General features: G+C 43.4%; 1 protein-coding gene across 1 annotated transcript; it reads left to right on the top strand.

The window, feature by feature from the left end:
- The first annotated feature begins 1,436 nt into the window (after positions 1–1,436).
- LOC105285226 (transcription factor SOX-9) lies at positions 1,437–18,299 on the top strand. The gene is made up of 5 exons (XM_011349316.3): positions 1,437–2,744; positions 6,898–7,044; positions 14,001–14,337; positions 14,722–15,035; positions 15,312–18,299. The coding sequence occupies exons 1-5, from the start codon at positions 2,518–2,520 to the stop codon at positions 15,577–15,579; spliced, it is 1,293 nt and encodes a 430-aa protein (XP_011347618.2). The 5' UTR covers positions 1,437–2,517; the 3' UTR covers positions 15,580–18,299.
- The last annotated feature ends 369 nt before the right edge of the window (positions 18,300–18,668 follow it).

The raw sequence follows: 18,668 nt of genomic DNA, 5'->3' as shown, positions 1-18,668 counted from the left end.
TATTCATCGATTAGTACTGTCGTTTCGTTTTTTCAAAGAAAAGTATCCTTGATTCCATCGATCCTATACGGGGTATCTTTGATACTTATTGAAAAAGTAGTCCCGTGTGCGAGATACAAAATCACGACTTACATTGACTTTTGATACAAAGTTACATATTCTCGCGGATTAATCTATCTCGTTTTAGCACCTTGAAATTTCGGATTCTTCTTCGAAGGGCTGTGACGCTCACACGAATCCTCCTATCGTCGTGAGGATCGAGGGATGAGTGCAACATGCAACCATGAGTGCAACCGGTCTTGATGCGGTGCGTATTCTTCTCCTCGTGGCGTCATAATTGCAGCCGACCAGCGGACCAATCGACGAGACCGCGTGAGGGGGAAAGAGACCGGGCGGACAGGACCGACGGACAGCAGTGCGGAAGGAAAATGAGAGAGACGGAGAGAGACAGAGAGTGACCAGGGGAGAGATAGGTGGAGCGAGCAGAGACCCGATTGGTTCCTCTCCCGGAGGATAGCGTAGCCATGGAAACTGTCTTGTCAGCAAAGAGTGGTAAGAACACCGAAATATAAATGGAACGACCGACCGATTCGATAGCGTAAAAAGAAAAAACAGGAGGGGGGAATCACACGGAGGAGGAGGAAGGGGGGTAAAAATCTGCACGAGAACAAGAGAAAGAGATCGCGATGTTATTATCGTCCAATTGTCGGTCAGTCGGTGATCTTGCCGCGCGAAACGACGTCAGGACGCGAAATTACATCCTTTTCTTTTCCTTCTTTGCATCCTCTGTACTTTCTCGTGGTCTTCCTGCTCTCCCGGTGCTCGAGCACCTTTCTCTTCTCGTGATACCTTGAATGCTCCTCCAATGAATCTATTTCATTCGGTTTTATTTTATTTTTCGAACTTATTTTCAAATGCGTAACGTGTAATTTCCTTTTTAGTTTTTTGATCTAAGGCGATCTTGGGGCTCATCGATCGCTACAAAGTTCGCTCCCTCTATTGTTACAATTACTATTTAACGTTCCCAATTTCCAACGTTAAAGCTGCGATATAACATAGGAAGAAATGCGGGAGCGAAAATGCGGCGGTCCCGCGGCCGTACGCGGGTGCCGCCTTATTTGGCCGCGTTTCTCGTTGCGCGTACGCGCTCCAGTGCCAAGCAACGACAGCGTCGACGGCCGGACCGGCGGCGGCCGCAAGATGCGCGGAGCGAATGCCTCTCCTCGTCTCTCGCTTCCATCGCGAGAGACGTCCCGGCCACTTCCACTCCACCGCAGCTGCCGGTGCTCCCTCCCGGTGCACGCGACCGACGCCGCGGCAACAAGTGTTACCAACGCCGCTGCCTTCGGCTCCGCCCCCGAGCGAGCCAGCCCGGGAACGACGCCGGGCTCCTCGTGGTGGAAACTGCCCCGAGGCGATACAACCACCTCACTCGAGCGCCGATCGCGCGACAAGCACCCACGGAATCCCGACTCGAACTCGGCGCGAGTTCCGCGCGAATCCCTTCAATCGTTACAACCGGCGAGCGCTCGCGAACTTCCGGTCCGGACGCGCCCGGAACGCTGCTTCGATCAGTAGCCTCGGCCGATCGACCGATCTCGAGCGAAAGTTCGCAGGATCGCGGGATATCCGAAGGTCCCAAAGGATTGTCGAGGCTTAGCCCTCTAAGGGCTCTAAGGGTGCTAACGGAGTGGTTCCGCTAACTTGTGAAATTGGAACGGGGTCGCGCGAGTCAATGATTCCTCGCGATCGGCGGTTCAACATCCACTGGAACTGTCGTGCGCTTCCAACGGTCCTGTGAAGACGGGTTCGTTTCAGCAAAGCAGCGGCGAGTTCGCAACGCGATCGCGCTCGGGTGTGACTTTTGCTAAAACGAAGTACGAACACAGCGATGGATCATGCTGATTCTCGTATGAACGCTTAGCAGCCTCCGACTACGATGCACACGCGTGCTAACGGCGCGAGGAGGGTGCGGTAGATCACGGGGAAGGATAAAGGAATGGATTGTCGACGGTGCGATTATCGCAATCTCGCGTGATACGATCTCGTCCTCGCGGGACTCGGACGCGCCGGGAGACGCAAAGAGGAGCGCGGATAAGAAGTGACGGGGTTGGCGAGCCGAGACGAGCAAAAAAGGGAACGAGCGAGGAGAAAGAGATAGGAACCGAGAGCCCTGAGCTAATCGCGAGCGAAATTAATTAAACGTGACGATCAACGGTTGAAACGTGATTCCCGCAGAAGGGACGGGGGATCGAGGTCGAGAGCGAAGATCGGCAACGCCAGCGACGTCAGCGGAACTATCGTTAAGGAGGGTGGAAACACCGCGAGACGGAAGCGACGCGATGATAAGTGACGACGGAACGGCTGGCTAATTAATTGACGATCAGCGGGGCGAGATGAGCGTGTTTTTAGCGAGTCGCGCACGATAAATCGGCAGGACTGACCACGTGACCGCGATCGACCTCTCGATCGGACGATTCTTGCGGTTCCCGTTCGCGCGACCACGCGACACAGGGGATGAAGATGAATGACGTCAAGCCGGAGAGCTCCAGCACGTCGATCCCGTCTGCGGGCGGAAATAACAACAACAACAGCAACAGCATCGGCAACGGCAACGGCAAAGCGTCTGCAGCTGTTGCGGCGGCGGCGGCGGCGGTCACCGCCAATGGCGGCGAGGGAATCAGCGCCGCCGTCGCCAAGGTGCTTCAGGGATACGACTGGACCCTGGTACCTGTTGCTACCAAGTAAGTGTAGTGTAAAATGGCATTTTTCTTCCTTTTCCTCTTTAAATTAGCACCGGGGAGTTTTCGATGATTAAATATTCAAATTTGGAATAGCTTAATTCTAAATTCAGGTAATACAAAATAAAATAGCTAAAATAGGCGTTGTATTGTGAGGAAAAAGCAAACAAAACAATGGTGCGAATTGTTTGAATTTGAGATACAAATATTTCTCTATTTTGGACTATTTGAATAAATAATTTGATTCGATCGAGTTATTTGAAGATATAATTCAATGATACGGATCATTCAAACATATAATTCACATAAGTCGTTTGAATCTTTGGTCGGTTAATTGATTTTATTTTTATAAGAAAGTTTGAAAAAGAATCTAGCATATTCAAGATAGTATAAGATCTCTCTTTCTCTCTCTCTCACACACACACACACATGCACATGTTATCTGACATTTAAAATTATTTTATATATATTATTCATTCATATATATTTTATTTCGATATTTTACATATATTTTACTGTTCTCGATTTTATACAATAATAATATATTTTGTTATAGACACATTTGATCTTTTCCTTGTTTAACAAAAAGATATTAACAGTGTTAAAACTCGCTCTAACAAAAGTATGCTTTCGAGAGACATCTTTTTTTCCATCGAGTTTCTTCAGCTCTTAACTATCAACGTTTTCACGAAGCGTTTTAATCACCGCGAGCTGCATTAGCGACGCGTTAACATACATATACATACGTGCAGTTGCACAGTTAAGCTTCGCGGGCTTAACTCGCGCGACGATGCGCCTTGAGGAAAAAAAAGAGAAAAAAAAGAAGAGGAAAAGAAAAAGGATGAGGAGGGATGAAGAGACGACGCGACGGAGTTGTCGAGAAGAGAAGGGGGCAGGGAAATGCGGCGCGGTCTTAAAAATACGTAACGCTAACTCAATTATGACGCACTCGTTTCCTCGGCCTGGGAAACGCGCGTCTTGCGGAAAAATGTCCTCGGCCGCCAATTAACGCAAATTGGCTAATTAATGCTCGATCGTGGCATCCCGCTCCTCGGGTGCGCCTCGTCGGCTCCGCGATCGTGGGAAGGAAGGAAGGAAAAGACGATCTTAAAATAACTGATAATGCGGTCGGAAAAAAAATAAAGCGCGATTTCTTCTCGTGGCTGCTGGGACGAGTCATCGCGGTGTCCTCGGTGCGTCGAGAAAAATTATTAGATCGCGGCGAACTCGATTCGCGGAAAATTGTGCAATCGGTACCGGCCGATTCATCGTTAACGATCGATGCGACGATTTGATGTTTCTGATTACCGCGATAATTGGCAGTCTTTTTAATTTTATAGATGAAATTTGCCAAGAAAGACGGCATAATCAAGAAGAATCTCACTGAAATATTATATTATATGTAACTCAACGCGGGCTGCTTTCGCTCTCGCGACTGACTCTTCTGTTGAAAGATACGGATTCTTCATTCTCATTTAATGTCCAACACGTTTCTCAAAAATATATAAGCAGTTTTTAAAATTTCTGTCCATTATTAATCTCTTTTTGCAAAGTAGGAACTTTTTCAGAACTTTAGATAGAAATTCTTTTTGTCATCGATTTTTGTACAAAGAAAGCGTAAAGTTGTTTTGCTCCGCATCTTGGGATTCTCTTACATTCGAGTAAATGTAATACTGATTGGCAGAAACTTCTTTTGGGATGTTAAGAATTTTAAAACTCCATCAAATGTATCGAAATTCTAAAAATAAAATGCTGACTTTAATTTGTTAGTCATGATTTTATAGCATACAGTCCCAATGTCATGAAATACATTTTAAAAAACTTACAAAAGATTATCAATTGTCGCGCATGATTGTCGAAGATAAAATGCCGAAAGAGTTCAACGGTGTGATGAGGAAGAATGATTACGCTAGGTACGCAGTTAGATCATAAAGGAAAGAGCACGGCTGTACGACGGAAATCACGGAATGTATCGCTTATCGCGCTTAACCCTAAATTACGGGGTTATCGCGGGGTAGCTGCAGGGTGCGGTGTTTATTCCCGACGATAGAGTCCGATAAAATCGACTGGTTCCCGTGGAAGCGTATCATATGCGTCTTGCAGAAGTCGCGATTACTTCTCGCTCTAGCACATAGTATTACATTGAATGAATTAATTCAATTAATCAAATTAATTCAATTAATTCGTGAAACATTTACATGACCGTTGTACAAAACCGAGATTATTGTCTAGTAACAGCTTCAAGTAAACGAAGACTAAAATTCTCCAAGTTATCTGAACAATTTCTTTCCTAATTATAAATTAAATTACAACTTATACATAATTTAATTATAAAAAAGTGTATTTAACAGGCATCCAAGTTCAATCACAGACTCGGTTCAATAAATAATCAGTTTTCGGTCGCTCGTACGTTAATTGATACGTTTCGCGAAATGATTGCGACGCCGTTCATGTAGGACATCGGCGATAAATCGAATGTCTTCCCTGTGGCGTGAACACGCGGCTCTCGGTGCATCCTCGGCGCTGTCGCTGCACACATTCGTGCCATTTTACACGGCACCACGCCTACATCGCGAGCGCGTAGTCGCACGCGTAAGCGTCTTTCGCGGTGTATCCAGGTAAAACGCGCGCGCGTCTCGTGGTGCCGCGCTCGCGTCGAGGAGCGCCGTGAAACCCTCGTTAGTGGACCCACGCTAATTACCAACGGCTCCGCGGGTTTACACACGGATTTAACGCCCCTCTCATTTCAAAGAGGCCGAAATACACGGGGGACCGCTTTCGAATCCTTGAGACGCGCGCGGAGTCCTTTTCTCCCGCGTACGCGCATTCGCCACGCTTATCCCCGCGTGAATCGAACGTTTATAGATCCGATTACAAAAACCATTGCCACGAAGTTATCCTTGGATCCCTCCGTTTCCCTCAGCCGCGGGATCTTCCATAGCGCGATCCATAGTGCTTGTTCCCGATTGTGCTGTGTACCGCGCTATATTAACTAAGTAATTCTAAATAAGTCGCAGTCTAATATAGTAATAATATCTAATAATAAGGTGACGATACAAATATTGTTTTTTGTTTCTTGTTTTTTGTTTCTTAAAGATTGCCTGTTCTGCTATAAAATTAATACACGACAAGCTATGTCGTACCGTCATACGTGTTTAGATTCGTCGCCATCTAAACGCGATCCGGATTACTTAGTTAATAATAATCTGCTATCTCAATTTAATCTGTATCTGTAAGAGAATTTTGTCCTAGAGAGGGAAACGTGATGTAAACGTTGTTTAAAGCTTTTTATCTATCTAATGATTTCCTGATGAAGCGTAATCTCGCATATATAGTATATCGGTCGTTCTTCACGCCTCACGGTCAATCGGCTCGCCGCTCAGGGTCCGCGCGAGTCCTTAAAGAATCCTCGATTAAGGGCAAAAAGAAAAACAGGGGGACCAGGATACCTCTCCGGCGCGGCAATCACGTCAGTCACGTCGATCCCCGGCTGGACGGGGCAAAAGTTTTATGAAGTCATCTTCTCGGAAAGAAAGGGATACGTCCATTCCTACCCGTCACACGTCGGCAGCCACGGTGTTATTTTAAGGCCGGTTTTAAACGCTCCGCAACGCTCGCCAGGATGACCCGGGGGTAGCCCGCGCGGTAAAACCCGATACGGATACATATACGTGTATATGTATATATACGTGCCGTCGCCTCTGGTTATTTTCTTCTGCAAGTCACCAGATTATCCGACGGAACAGTCGACAAGAGGGAGAAAGAGAGGAAACCTCCTTCGCCGTCGAAGCCGCTTTTTCTACCAAGCTGATTCGGAAGATCTGTCATTGACACGCGTTTCTCTTTTTAATTCATAAGGAAACACAAATTTACGCCATTACGCTGTAAGGTGTAATAATGATATTAAATTCATTGAAAAAATGTAATTATCTAATGGCCGGAATTTGTTCGAGAGAAATATTGCCAAGAATTAATTTCATGATTTGCGTCATTGGAAAGTATAAAGAGAAATTCTTTCTCTTATTTCCTTAATCTTTCTTTCTCTCTTTTTTCTGTCTTTCTATCTCCGAGAGCCATTCTCGAATAGCTACTAAGCGTTCACGTAAATTTGTAGAGAGATATCGTTTCCAATGAAGATAATGTCTTCAAATTGCAGGGGCTCCGGCGACAAAAGGGCGGCCCACGTCAAGAGGCCCATGAACGCGTTTATGGTGTGGGCTCAAGCTGCAAGGCGAAAACTGGCCGATCAGTATCCCCAGCTTCACAACGCCGAGCTATCAAAAACACTGGGGAAATTATGGCGGTAAGTGTCGCGCGTTCTTCCTGCCTTTGCATCAATATTTCGAGCCACGGAGCGGAACAATATAAATCAATAATCAATAATCAGTGATCAGAAATGTCTGAAGCTCAATATAAAATACCCGATTGTGATAAAAAAAAGTACAACACTGACCGCTCCTTGTGCGTTTCTTACGTTCTCGTTTAAATGATTTAAATTGAAATCTCATGAGAACGAAAGAATCTCTTGTTCTTTTTTATTCGTTTACGTCTCGTCACGGTCGCACGTACAAAAATCCTGCACTTGAGGGTCAACGCAAGTGCGCAGCCGAGTGCTCAACCGACGTCGAATAGCGTTCGCAGCGGCCGCCCCGCCTGGCGGAAAGACACTGCTCCGATAAAATTAATCGGCACCACGTGTCTTCAATCGGATGCCTCTCCGTTCTTCCAATCTGATAAGCCCGATTCTCTCACAGATGCGAGCTCGCCAGGCGGCGGCCAGCCATGCGAGGGGGTAATCGCTCTGGCAGATCTTCGTTCGCGCTCGCCCCGTTCGGAGAAAATCGGAGAAATCGGAGCTCTACGGAAATCTGCGTTGCGTCGATCGTTTCAGTCGCTGTTATATATTTGAGGCCACCTGCGCGTTTATCGGCGATTCCACGCTTTCAGATTCGCGCGTTGAATCCGCTCGACGAATCCAAGCACGGTCTCTTTATCCACACAATTGCGCGGAAAGTCCGTGAAACTGCGTTCCAATTCCCGCGACCACTTGTTCTTTCGTAACCCGTTCTATTTTTACCAGCAAATTCGCGAATGCTTTTTTTTCAACTTGTCGAGGCAGCAACACGTATATCGAACACACTCGCACCACGTGGCGCCTAGGCTGCACGTGGTACAAGTGTTCCTGCTTCTTAAAACCCGTGAGCTCGGGTCGCATGTGTAACAGCGGGAAACACGTTTCGTGTGACGGTCCTCTTTCGTAACCATAATTCTTTTTAGAATCTGTGTCATTATAGTTTCGTATCACGTAGAAAATCTAACAGAAGTTAAGTTACATTACAGGAATAACGCTGATTCTGATTTATCTATTAATTTATTTAAATACAATATTTATTTATCTCTGATTCATTGATTTTCATTTTTAATTTTTATCATAAATAAGAAATTAAAATAAACTTTTCGTTTGGGCGGTTATTTTTTCCATTCACACTCTACGTTATTTTAATTTTTAATAATGTATTTCCTACATTATTTATTATTTATTATTTGTTTATTAAGCGTACAGTGAAAAGATCTCCTTTTTGTGAAGAGAGTTCTCCAGAAAGTACGTACCGTCGTTTGAAAATTACGATCAACCTTTTGATTAGCCTTATCGAGAGAAAGTATGTGACTTTCGGTACACCCTGTATACGTACGGGGTCCGGAATGACTCGTGGATGATTCCGTTTCCTGGTTGGGACTAACGAGGTGCCCCAGTGGGCCATATAAACGATCATCAGAGGACGCGCCGACAAGAACCCCCGTCGCGAATCATTTAATAACACCAGCCGCGATCGCGATCGCTCGTCCGGAGATCGACGGTCGATATCCCGACGATTGTCACGACGGAACTTTCGCCGAAAGATAAAACGCGGTCCGGCATCGATCGATTTTTTCCTAACGCCGTATCAGGGGGGGTCATTAGCGATCTATCGATCGGTAACACGCGCAACGATGTATCGCATGACGTTTGTCATTCGTGTTTGAGTCCTCGTTTTCATGCGCAACCGGGCACAGGCAGGGGAAAGACCCGCACGTACCTTCGAGCCGAAGTTAAAACATTGAAACCGGCGTAACTCTCGGTTACTCGCAATTCGGAAGAGACAAAAGTCGTCCTTGAGACAGGATACGTTGACCCGCGTGTTTCGGTTCTTAAAAAGTAATTATTTAGCACCTACCAGCATGGAGCTAGTACCAATTAACACTTTCGTCCGAACGTGAGGAATATTTTCGTGACTGTGCCAAGGCTCCCCGCGATACGCGCGAACGAGTTAAATCGCGTTTTAAATTCACAACGAGGAATCGAATTTACGCGATTCATCGATGATTAAGAGACGTCGCTGTGCGCCGCTTTGACGTTTCGATCTACCTTCGCGGAGAAACAAACGATACAGTCATCTTCGGTAATGAACGCGATGCTAGAGTGATTGCTACACGGTTCAGATTGTTCGCGAACCGATGGGATCGATAAAGCACGAAGTTCAGCGAAGATCGCGTGGTTGCGTATACGCACAGATTGAAACATCCGTGGCGCGCAGTGTGGTTTACTAGGCTCTCTGCAGCTCAAGTGACAAGTGGAGGTATCGTTGCACTTGAGTTACAATCTCATATTGTTACGTCATTATGCAATTACGTGAATAAAACTAGAACAAGTATAAAAATAAGAAAAAAAACATAGAAATATTGGGTTGTTCGGAAAGTTATTTCGTTTTTTCAAGGAAAAATGAAAGGCGGTTTTATCATATTTAGAATAAATTTTATTCAGTGATGTATTGGCCATTTTGTTCCACCACTACCTTTCGCCATATTTCTGGCAACTTTAAGATTCCACGCTCATAGAAGTCCTTCTCCTTATTGACAAAAAATTGAAGCAAGTGATTTTTGACGCCTTCATTTGAAGCGAAGTTTACATTGTTCAAAGAATTTTGTAGAGACCGGAACAAATGGTAATCGGATGGTGCCAGATCAGGAGAGTATGGTGGGTGTGGTAGCACATCCCATCCAAGCTGTAAAAGCTTCTGGCGAGTGACCAAACTTGTGTGTGGTCTGGCATTGTCGTGATGGAATACGACACCTTTCCTATTCGCCAATTCTGGTCGCTTCTGCTTGATGGCAGCATCCAATTCATCCAGCTGACGACAATACACCTTCGAATCAATCGTCTGGTTGCTTGGTAGTAGCTCGAAAAATACGATTCCCTTCCAATCCCACCATACAGAAAGCATGATCTTCTTTTGATGAATATCTGCCTTGGATGTTGATTGAGCAGGTTCATCTTGCCTGGACCATGATAGTTTTCGCTTAACATTGTTGTAAACAATCAATTTTTCATCTCCAGTTATGATTCGCTTCAAAAATGGTTCATTTTCTTCACGTTTCAACAATGAATCGCAGATGGTAATGCGTGTCGAATCGAGTCAATTTCCTTTAAATTGTGTGGAACCCAAATATCGAGCTTTGAAACGAATCCAAGGCGTTTCAAATGATCGTAAACGGTCGAATTCGATAAATTTAACTTTTCAGCAATTTCGCGTGTTGTTATGCGACGGTTTGCATCCACCAGAGCCTTTATTTTCTCGTCATCAGCTTTAATTGGCCGACCTGAACGTGGTGCATCTTTCAAATCGAAATTTCGAAAACCAATTCTGACACTGACGTTCACTCAATACATCTTCTTCGTACACGGCACACAATTTTTTTCTCGCTTGCACTGCATTTTTACCCTTTCGGTAGTAAAAAAGCAAAATATTACGAAAATGCTCACTTTGATTTTCCATGTTTGATGTGATGCCAAACAAACATTACTTGACAGATCGCAACACAATAAGATACTAAATGACGTCTGAAATGTCAGTTGTCAAAATATAAAACGAATTTGCCCCGTTAAGTATCGAGGAACGCGACTATCGACATCTCTTTGTGAAAAACGAAATTACTTTCCGAACAACCCAATAGTATAGAAAGAAATGTAGAACATAAAGATTAAAAATGAGAAAAATATATAATAATAATACGAAAGCCTCTCTGACATTGAACGTACTCGAGTATGCAAATAAGTTGAATGAAAGGGTTTAGATAAAATCGCGAAACGAAAGCATGAGTTCTCGCAATAAGTTCCGCGAGAGAAGAAAGGCAGGCGAATCGTTTGATCATCAGCGTTGCATTCAGAGTGTTCAAATTTCAAGATCGAACGCTTCTGCTTTCTGAACTGCTTCAAACAGTTGGATCGTACAATTCGAATTCTTTGTCTGAACCCTATTACAGACTTCGACACCGACTTGTCTCGTGTCGATATCGATAAGAAGGCCAGGTGCAGTGAGTGCTTGGACATAAATCTTTTCCTCGCGCTCTTCCTCTCCTCTCTCTCTTTCTCTTCGCGCCATCTCAGAACGTATCGCCATTCGGATCCTCCAAACGCGATGTGTTTGTCGACAAAAGGAAAACAGATATCCCCCGGTTCATCCTTGGCGCGTGCTCGCAGCTGCCGGCCGGTTCCTGCCGGAGATAAAGCGGCCCCCGGGGACCACAATAGGCGCCTTGTGCCCGTCAGGTGAATTTTTCCGAACCTGCCCTTCCGTTCCCCGGGCCCTCCTGCAAATAGCGCGTGACGAGAACAGGTAAATCCGCCTTATCTCCCGGAAGGAACGATTCCTCCACACTAGCCGGACTTCCTCCGCTCGTATTCCGTTCGTGGGGCTTTGCAGTAGCAGTATATCGGTTCTGAGTAAAAGCGCAAATTCCCACTTGGCACGATTGGAGCTTTGTATCCTCATCGAATCATCGTGCATCCCATTTGCAGAAATCACGTTTTTGTCTTTTTTGCCAATGCTTTGTAATGTGCAACGTTACGTTATCTTGTCAAACAGATTAGCCGCCGCCTCGTACGATTTAAATTGCGGAACCTTCTGAGGAAGTGGGACAACTTCTCGATTTATCGACATGACAAGCGTGATAATTCAATTAGAATCCGGCAATGAGGATTCGTCGAGATTAAATCGCGACCTTCGGCCGTGTGAATGTCGCTCCTCATGGACGCTTCTTTGACGACGAGGTAACATCCGACACGTACAAGAGTATACGTCATAGAGATACTGGCAAGAGACGGGGATCTAAATTGGCCGATCCTGCATTGCATCTGGCGAGGAAAAAGAGACTGCGACGGCTCGCTATCGTCGGCACCCACCGACGAAAAAAAGCTCGTGGCAAGTCCATTGACCAGATGGGTTTTCTCTTTTCGCTTCTTTCTCTCTCTCCTTCTGCCAGCGACAAACACCGTCGCTTGAGGCTTGGGATACGTGCCTTCAACGTGTGTCAACTCGTTCGAGAGCTCAGCTTCCGTCGTGGGATTTAAATCCCGAGCTTGCGAGTACTCCAGATGACACATCGAAAGCTTCCTCAAACGATCCTCAAGTGTCAGCAGTTTCTTTTACATCGCGTTTCGCAAAGATGCATTATTTACGCTATAAAGTTAAAGAAAGACATCAGTGAACAATCAGAAATGCAGAGAATTAAGAAGATGGACGTTAAAAATATTTTATGTATTTTTTTACAAAAAATGCCTCGAATCAAAGATGATAAATGCAGAAAAGTGCGATGAAGCTTAGATTACCCTGCATATCGCAGTGCATGTTTACTGAAGTGCATCAGCAGCGCATTCAAAGTGTAAAAGGTGCGAATTTTGCGAAACGTTAACTCATTGTCGGCGGGAAATCGTCGAGAGGTCTCTTGGACGGCCTCTGTTACACCGGAAAAGAGCTTATCGCAGCCGCGAAGTTTATGAGCCCAGTGGGAATATAAACACAGAGCATTAAGAACCGTAACCGAGCGCACCGAGTCGCGCGTCGGGCATGGCCGCTGGTAAAGCGAACCAAGTCCGCCGGTTGTTGCGCGCGAGCGCGCCCTTCGAGCCCCTTTAACGCGCCCAGAAACACTAACCAGACCTCCCATTTCGACTCCTCGAGAGTATCAGACGCCGATGGAAACGGCGTCGTTCGAGCCTCTTCTGATGCTGGAGCAGCGAGAGATGCTGAGGGCTACTAGCGATAAGAGAGAGAGAGAGGGGCAATCGCCCGCGTATATGCAAGCGCGAGAGACGTGAATCACGTCGAGTCGACGACAGACTTCACGACCGACGAATTCACCGCTTGAAAATTGCTTCACAGATTTACGGCGACACGAACATTTCCGTGCTTTCGGCCGGAATCGCGCCTCGGGGTTTAACTTGGTTCCAGACTCGAGAGAATTACGTACGATTGAAGCGTTTCAACAGCTCGACGCGAGATTATTTGAAATTCAGACAGTTTGAAGAAAATATCAATGATCGAACTATTTATTGTTTAGCTTCGCTTTGCCATTTCATGGAAATCCTTCGAATTTTTCATCCGTTGGACAATTCTGAACTTAGAGTTTCAAGCAAGCATACACCGTTAAAAATTGTGCGTCCATATGTTAAAATTTTCTTGTGTTGCCATGTTTTGATTACTACTTCAATGTAAAATTAACATACAACTGATATGTTATTATTTTTATAACAATTTTATATGTTACATTAATGTTAACTTCATAACTTAACATTTTGTGTATGTCTCTTAGAAATGGAATATTATTTGAAATGCTTTTAACACAATAATTTTAAACAATCAACATGTCACAAAGTCAGTTTAACATTCTAAAAGAAGTTAAAGTAAATCTTCAAATAATCATGAACTTTGACATATAAAATAATCAAATTTACTAAAATTAAATGTTTCTATCAAAAATAATTTAAGTTGAAATAATTACTATCATGTGTTAATATAACATAAAAAGTAAATGTTCATATTGTATGAACGAAAATGTTCTATCAACTTTTCTGATGAGTTATTGTAACTTCTCTTCCATGTAGTTTTCAATTACTTTGTATGTTATTTTTACATCACACTTAAAGTTACAATAACAAAAATAAATGTTAAGTATTGTGTTAATTACTTAACATTTCTAGTTTGTCAAGAAGTAACATATGACGTTACTTTAACTTAAAATTTAGAGTGGACTTTCTGGGACATGCAAAAAATGTTAAAATTAACATTTTATTTTTTACTGTGTAGAAGTCGCAACAAGTAGTTGAATTTCCTATCTACCTAATGAATTTAATGCGATTGTCTCTCTAATATTTGATGAGAGATTAAAAGACGACGTCATTCGAATTGTAATTGAAAGTTTCCGTTGCATGATTGATTGCAGACTTTTATCCGACAATGACAAGAAACCCTTTATCGAGGAGGCCGATCGTTTGCGCGTGATTCACAAGCGCGAGCACCCCGACTACAAGTATCAACCCCGACGTCGGAAACAGAACGGCTCCGCTTCCACCCGCGAGAGTTCGCCCGCGAGAAATCAGAGCAACGTGACGTTCAGCGTTTCCAGATCCTTGAAACAGGAGGACATGAGTCCCAGGGGTGTTCAGGGACCCAATTCACCGCAGAGCGGGGTGAGCTCCTCGCCACCTACGACCCCCGGTCAAGGCCTGTCCCCGCCGACACCCCCTACGACGCCCAGAGGACAGCACTATGTTAATCAGGTACCCGATTTGCTTATCGCAATTGTTTTTTTACTCGAAACTTGATGATTAAATAAAAGAGAAATAATTCAATCGAAATGTAATAGGTCCAAATCCAAATTAGTTTCGGTGCTTCTTTTTGAAAAAGTTGAACCTTTATTTATATTCTTATTTTTTGAGAGAGGATTCGTCCGATAGAGAAAAGTATTAAAACACTTTGATTAATAAATTTTCTGTAATATCAAAGATTCAATTTTTTTCTTCAATAAAAGCATCGAACGAATTGCACACCTGATATAAATCTGATTTGAAATACTGATTGCAATGCTAATCATATAATTGGAAAAATTCGATTGACATCAGTTGATTGACATCGCGCAAAATTGAAAATACTTGAATGTACAGAGCAATCAGCTTCTGCAAAACAACACCGTGTACTACCAGGAGTTAGTCAGTAACACGCCATCGAGTGAATCTCCGCATCAGCAGCCGTCGGTCGACCTGCGATACATCGAGATCGGTGACAGTCTGCCCGGCGAAGAGAACCAGCTGAATGGCCTCGGCACTTTGGGCGGGCTCGATCTGAATCTTCCGGTGAATTTTCAGGAGTGCGAGGTGGAGAGCAACGAGCTCGACCAATTTCTATCATCGCAGACCGCGCCGATACACCAATATCCACCCGTGCAAGTCACCACCGCTTCGCAGTGGTTACTCAACAGGTAATCTCACCGATAAAAAATTCAGCAAAGAACGTAGTATTAACAGCTTGGAAATTAAGAAGCTTCTGATCTTACAAGATACAAAAATCATTTTTATTCAGTACTATCAAAATAAAATTATTTTATATGTTTAAAAATACGAATGTGTGAAAAATATGCATGAATAACACAGGATAGTGTTAGACATGTCATGGAACTTTCTAAATTTTGCAATTGACTTTCTTTCCTTTTCTTTTCGCGTGATTTACGTGACGTCGGAATAAATTTTGCTTCTAGATACGAGGAGGAGATTGAGAGGCCCATCAAGCGTCACTGTTCGGAGCAAGCGATCGCCGAGGTGTCGTCATGGGAGGACAGGACTCAGGAGATGGTCAGGTATCATGAGTTGCAGCCTCCCCTTCCGCCGGTCCAGTACATATCCGCCCATAATACACACCACTCACACACGACCACGCAGATGGTCCATCCGCACGTCCCTACGCCTTACGCGCAATATGCGCATCGCTACGTACCTGGCATCGAGACGTGGCCGAATTATATGTAACCAAAGCGAGGTAAATATGACTACAATCCATTTATATCTTGGGACGCTAAGAGGCGTGCTAAAGTATCGTTGAATATTTTATTTTCGTATAAATAAGCGAGCGAGAAAAGATTTGCGCGTAAGCTACTACTCTCACTCGCTGAAAAAGATGTTTCAGGAATAAACTGATATTGGTTTCTTCTTTATAAGAAACATTGATCCTAACTCGCGAGATTTCGTTATTGATATTTTCATCTCAAAGATATTTATTTTGCAATTGTAGTTAATGAAAGGAGATAATTAATATGTATTAATATATTGAAATAAAGTTGTCGTTAATCTAAGATTGATTCAGATCCGAAGATTCTTATCCGATCCTGCTAGTTTACTTCAAAAAACAATATAATTTCAAGTGATACATAAAAGTTTTTAATAAAACTTTCTTACATCTTAAAAGAAGAAATCCGTATCAAGTACGAAAAATTTGTTTCTGAAATACTTTTTAGATGTCTATAGAACATCTTGTAGATATTTCCACGGATAAGATTGTGTATGAAACGTGTTCCGTAAGACATTATTTTACATCTAGTTTTATTATCTAATTGCGGATGCAGATTGTATAAATAATTCTGATTGAAATAAACGAACGTCGGGTCTTTGCGGCCTTGCTGAATACGGGGCCCGAGAGATGCCAAATATACATGCAATTGACAAATTAATTGCAATGATGAGCTTTTTGCTGATAGAGATATATGCGAATTTAATCACGTTTGTATGGAAAGTGCGTGACTAATCGAGAACTTTCCATGACGAAACTTATCATTAACACAGATATTGCAGATATTTCTTAAGAAACTTTCAAATCAAGCATCCCTTCTTCAAAAAGACAATAATTGCGTTATTTGTAACGCCTGAAAGTATTATTAATGACGAAAAAGCGAAAAGTGTCGATATAAATATAAAGTTTGTAATCTTTTAATTCTAGATTTTCAAAAGTTATTTTTACAAAAATTCTCGCGATGGCGCAATGTTGATATCTTATCGATCCAATTTTACGTAAACGATATTGCGACGATTAGATACGCATGCTCGTGTTATCCATATATTATCCTTGAACTACAACTTGAACAAAAACGAGTGATCATAAGTCAAATAAGGAAGAGTTCGCGCATTGTGCAGAGCACTTCGTGAATGATGGCTGCGATTGACTTTTCAAATTTGATTGATGTTTTAAATGCTTCAGAATACTTAATCCTTTGTCTTCTCTCAAATAAGCGAAGGAAAGAAAATGTTTTGAAGCATTTAGAGCATCAATTGGGCCATAGCTGGTATAACGTAGCCACAGCATCTTCAAACGTACATAGGCGAGCGAAAGAGTATTGGTCCACGGGGTCTTAACGGTAAGAGCGGTCATCCGGCGAGCGAGAGATCTTGATTCCCGTCCAGTTACCCGCGCATTTTTCTCGCCTATATCCCTACAATAATATTTGTGTAGTATTACGAACATCCCGTGAACGTTAACAGAATTCGTCGTGAATTCATCTTTCCCTGCGTCTGTGACTAAAGAAAAAAAAAGATACGGGAGAAAGATGGGTGTACAATGCGCACGACTGATTGCGCTAATCTATTGTGGAGATGTACTGTAGAAATACTCAAGTCAGAGTCTTGGCGGAGTCAATCAGCAACTTCTTTACTTTTCTGATTTTCCATTCAGTAAGATGTCACTCCTCATCTACCTTTTCTCTCGATATTTGTTCTTCGGCTTTCACGCTCCTGTCTGTCGTATTGTCACTTTTACATATTGTCGCTTCCTTCGCTATAATTATATATTCCGAATTAATTATATTGTCGCAACTAATGTATGAATCAGACAAAGCAGGTTTTTATTGTTCTTTAGCGGAAGATCGCGGTAAAATTAATCCGTATTAATGACAATTCTTTTCCTTAAATCGAGATAGATACTCCTTGCTTTGTAGTTTACTTTGCATTTTGCGCATTTATTCAGCGACGCATCGTTGCGATGCGAGAAGGTTGCGTTACGTACTTTTTACTCGACGCGAAAATGGACGCGGATTGGCCATTCTCCGGCTTGAGTCTCTACTACGAGGCGCGGTCACGATACTCACCATGACATCATTCCATGACAGCCGGCCATTCCAAAGCGCAGAATTTCAGGCCAAACAAACAGGCCGCTCGATATGTGTATACGGTGCCCGATGGCGCGTTCCAAATGTAATAATATATAAGTATATATATATGCAAGACGTGCGAATGATATAAATCGCCAATCGATTAATTGGTTTACCGTACGTTCGCGCACGTCTCGTTCAAATGAATCGCTGAATAATTGTTCGGCGCATTTTGTTCAACATAGTATTTCAAAATTTTGAAAATTCAAGTAGGCTATTCACGCTGGAGACACCCTATATATATCGACGATCGATGATAGCCTGATATCGAGCGTACATAATATACAAATGAGGTAATAGCTCCACATATTAAAATGTGTAGATTGCGTATATACATCATGTATTATTATATATTAACTTACCTAGTTACGCTGAGAGAGCCGTGCTTTTGTACTTAGATATTTATTTACCGCTTTACACGATGATCAAATATAATACGTAGATCTAACGTTTCAGCGTAGTTCTGCACATGTTGAGAGGCGAGCATTAAACTGTAATTTATAAGAATGCGATGTACGCTAATTTGTAGAAATAAAGCAACAAGAGACTAAAGATCATTTCGAGGTAACTCATCCCCCTCCTTCCCGGCCTCCCGGATGTTACAGACGTTATAAATTAGGGTAACTCGCCACGATAAGGGACGATTCGCGGCAGGACCGACCAGGAATCCTTTAATGTCGCCTTCCTGAATGATATTTGCGACGATACGCGCGTAGTGAAATGCAATAACGTGCGGACTAGGTCACACGCGGTACCAACGCGCCTCAAATATTTGTCGAGCCCTTTTACTTCCCTCTTTTTTAATGGCCCGAAAACCGCGAGTGGACTACTCTCTTCTACGTCTCTACGTCGACGTCGAGCAAACAGAGGGCTTATCGAAATCCGTCCGGCGAGGGACGTGGGAATGTTCGCGACTTTTAT

Source organism: Ooceraea biroi, chromosome 5 (genome assembly GCF_003672135.1).
Source record: "Ooceraea biroi isolate clonal line C1 chromosome 5, Obir_v5.4, whole genome shotgun sequence".
Lineage (NCBI taxonomy): Eukaryota > Metazoa > Arthropoda > Insecta > Hymenoptera > Formicidae > Ooceraea > Ooceraea biroi.
The sequence above is the reverse complement of the archived record's forward strand: the minus strand, read 5'-3'. Positions and strand labels throughout refer to the sequence as shown.

Coding starts and splice junctions, on each gene's coding strand:
- LOC105285226 (XM_011349316.3), top strand. CDS start 2,518: ATGAAGATGAATGACGTCAAGCCGGAGAGCTCCAGCACGTCGATCCCG. Junction 2,745..6,897: donor CTGGTACCTGTTGCTACCAA/GTAAGTGTAGTG, acceptor TTCAAATTGCAG/GGGCTCCGGCGACAAAAGGG. Junction 14,338..14,721: donor GACAGCACTATGTTAATCAG/GTACCCGATTTG, acceptor TTGAATGTACAG/AGCAATCAGCTTCTGCAAAA.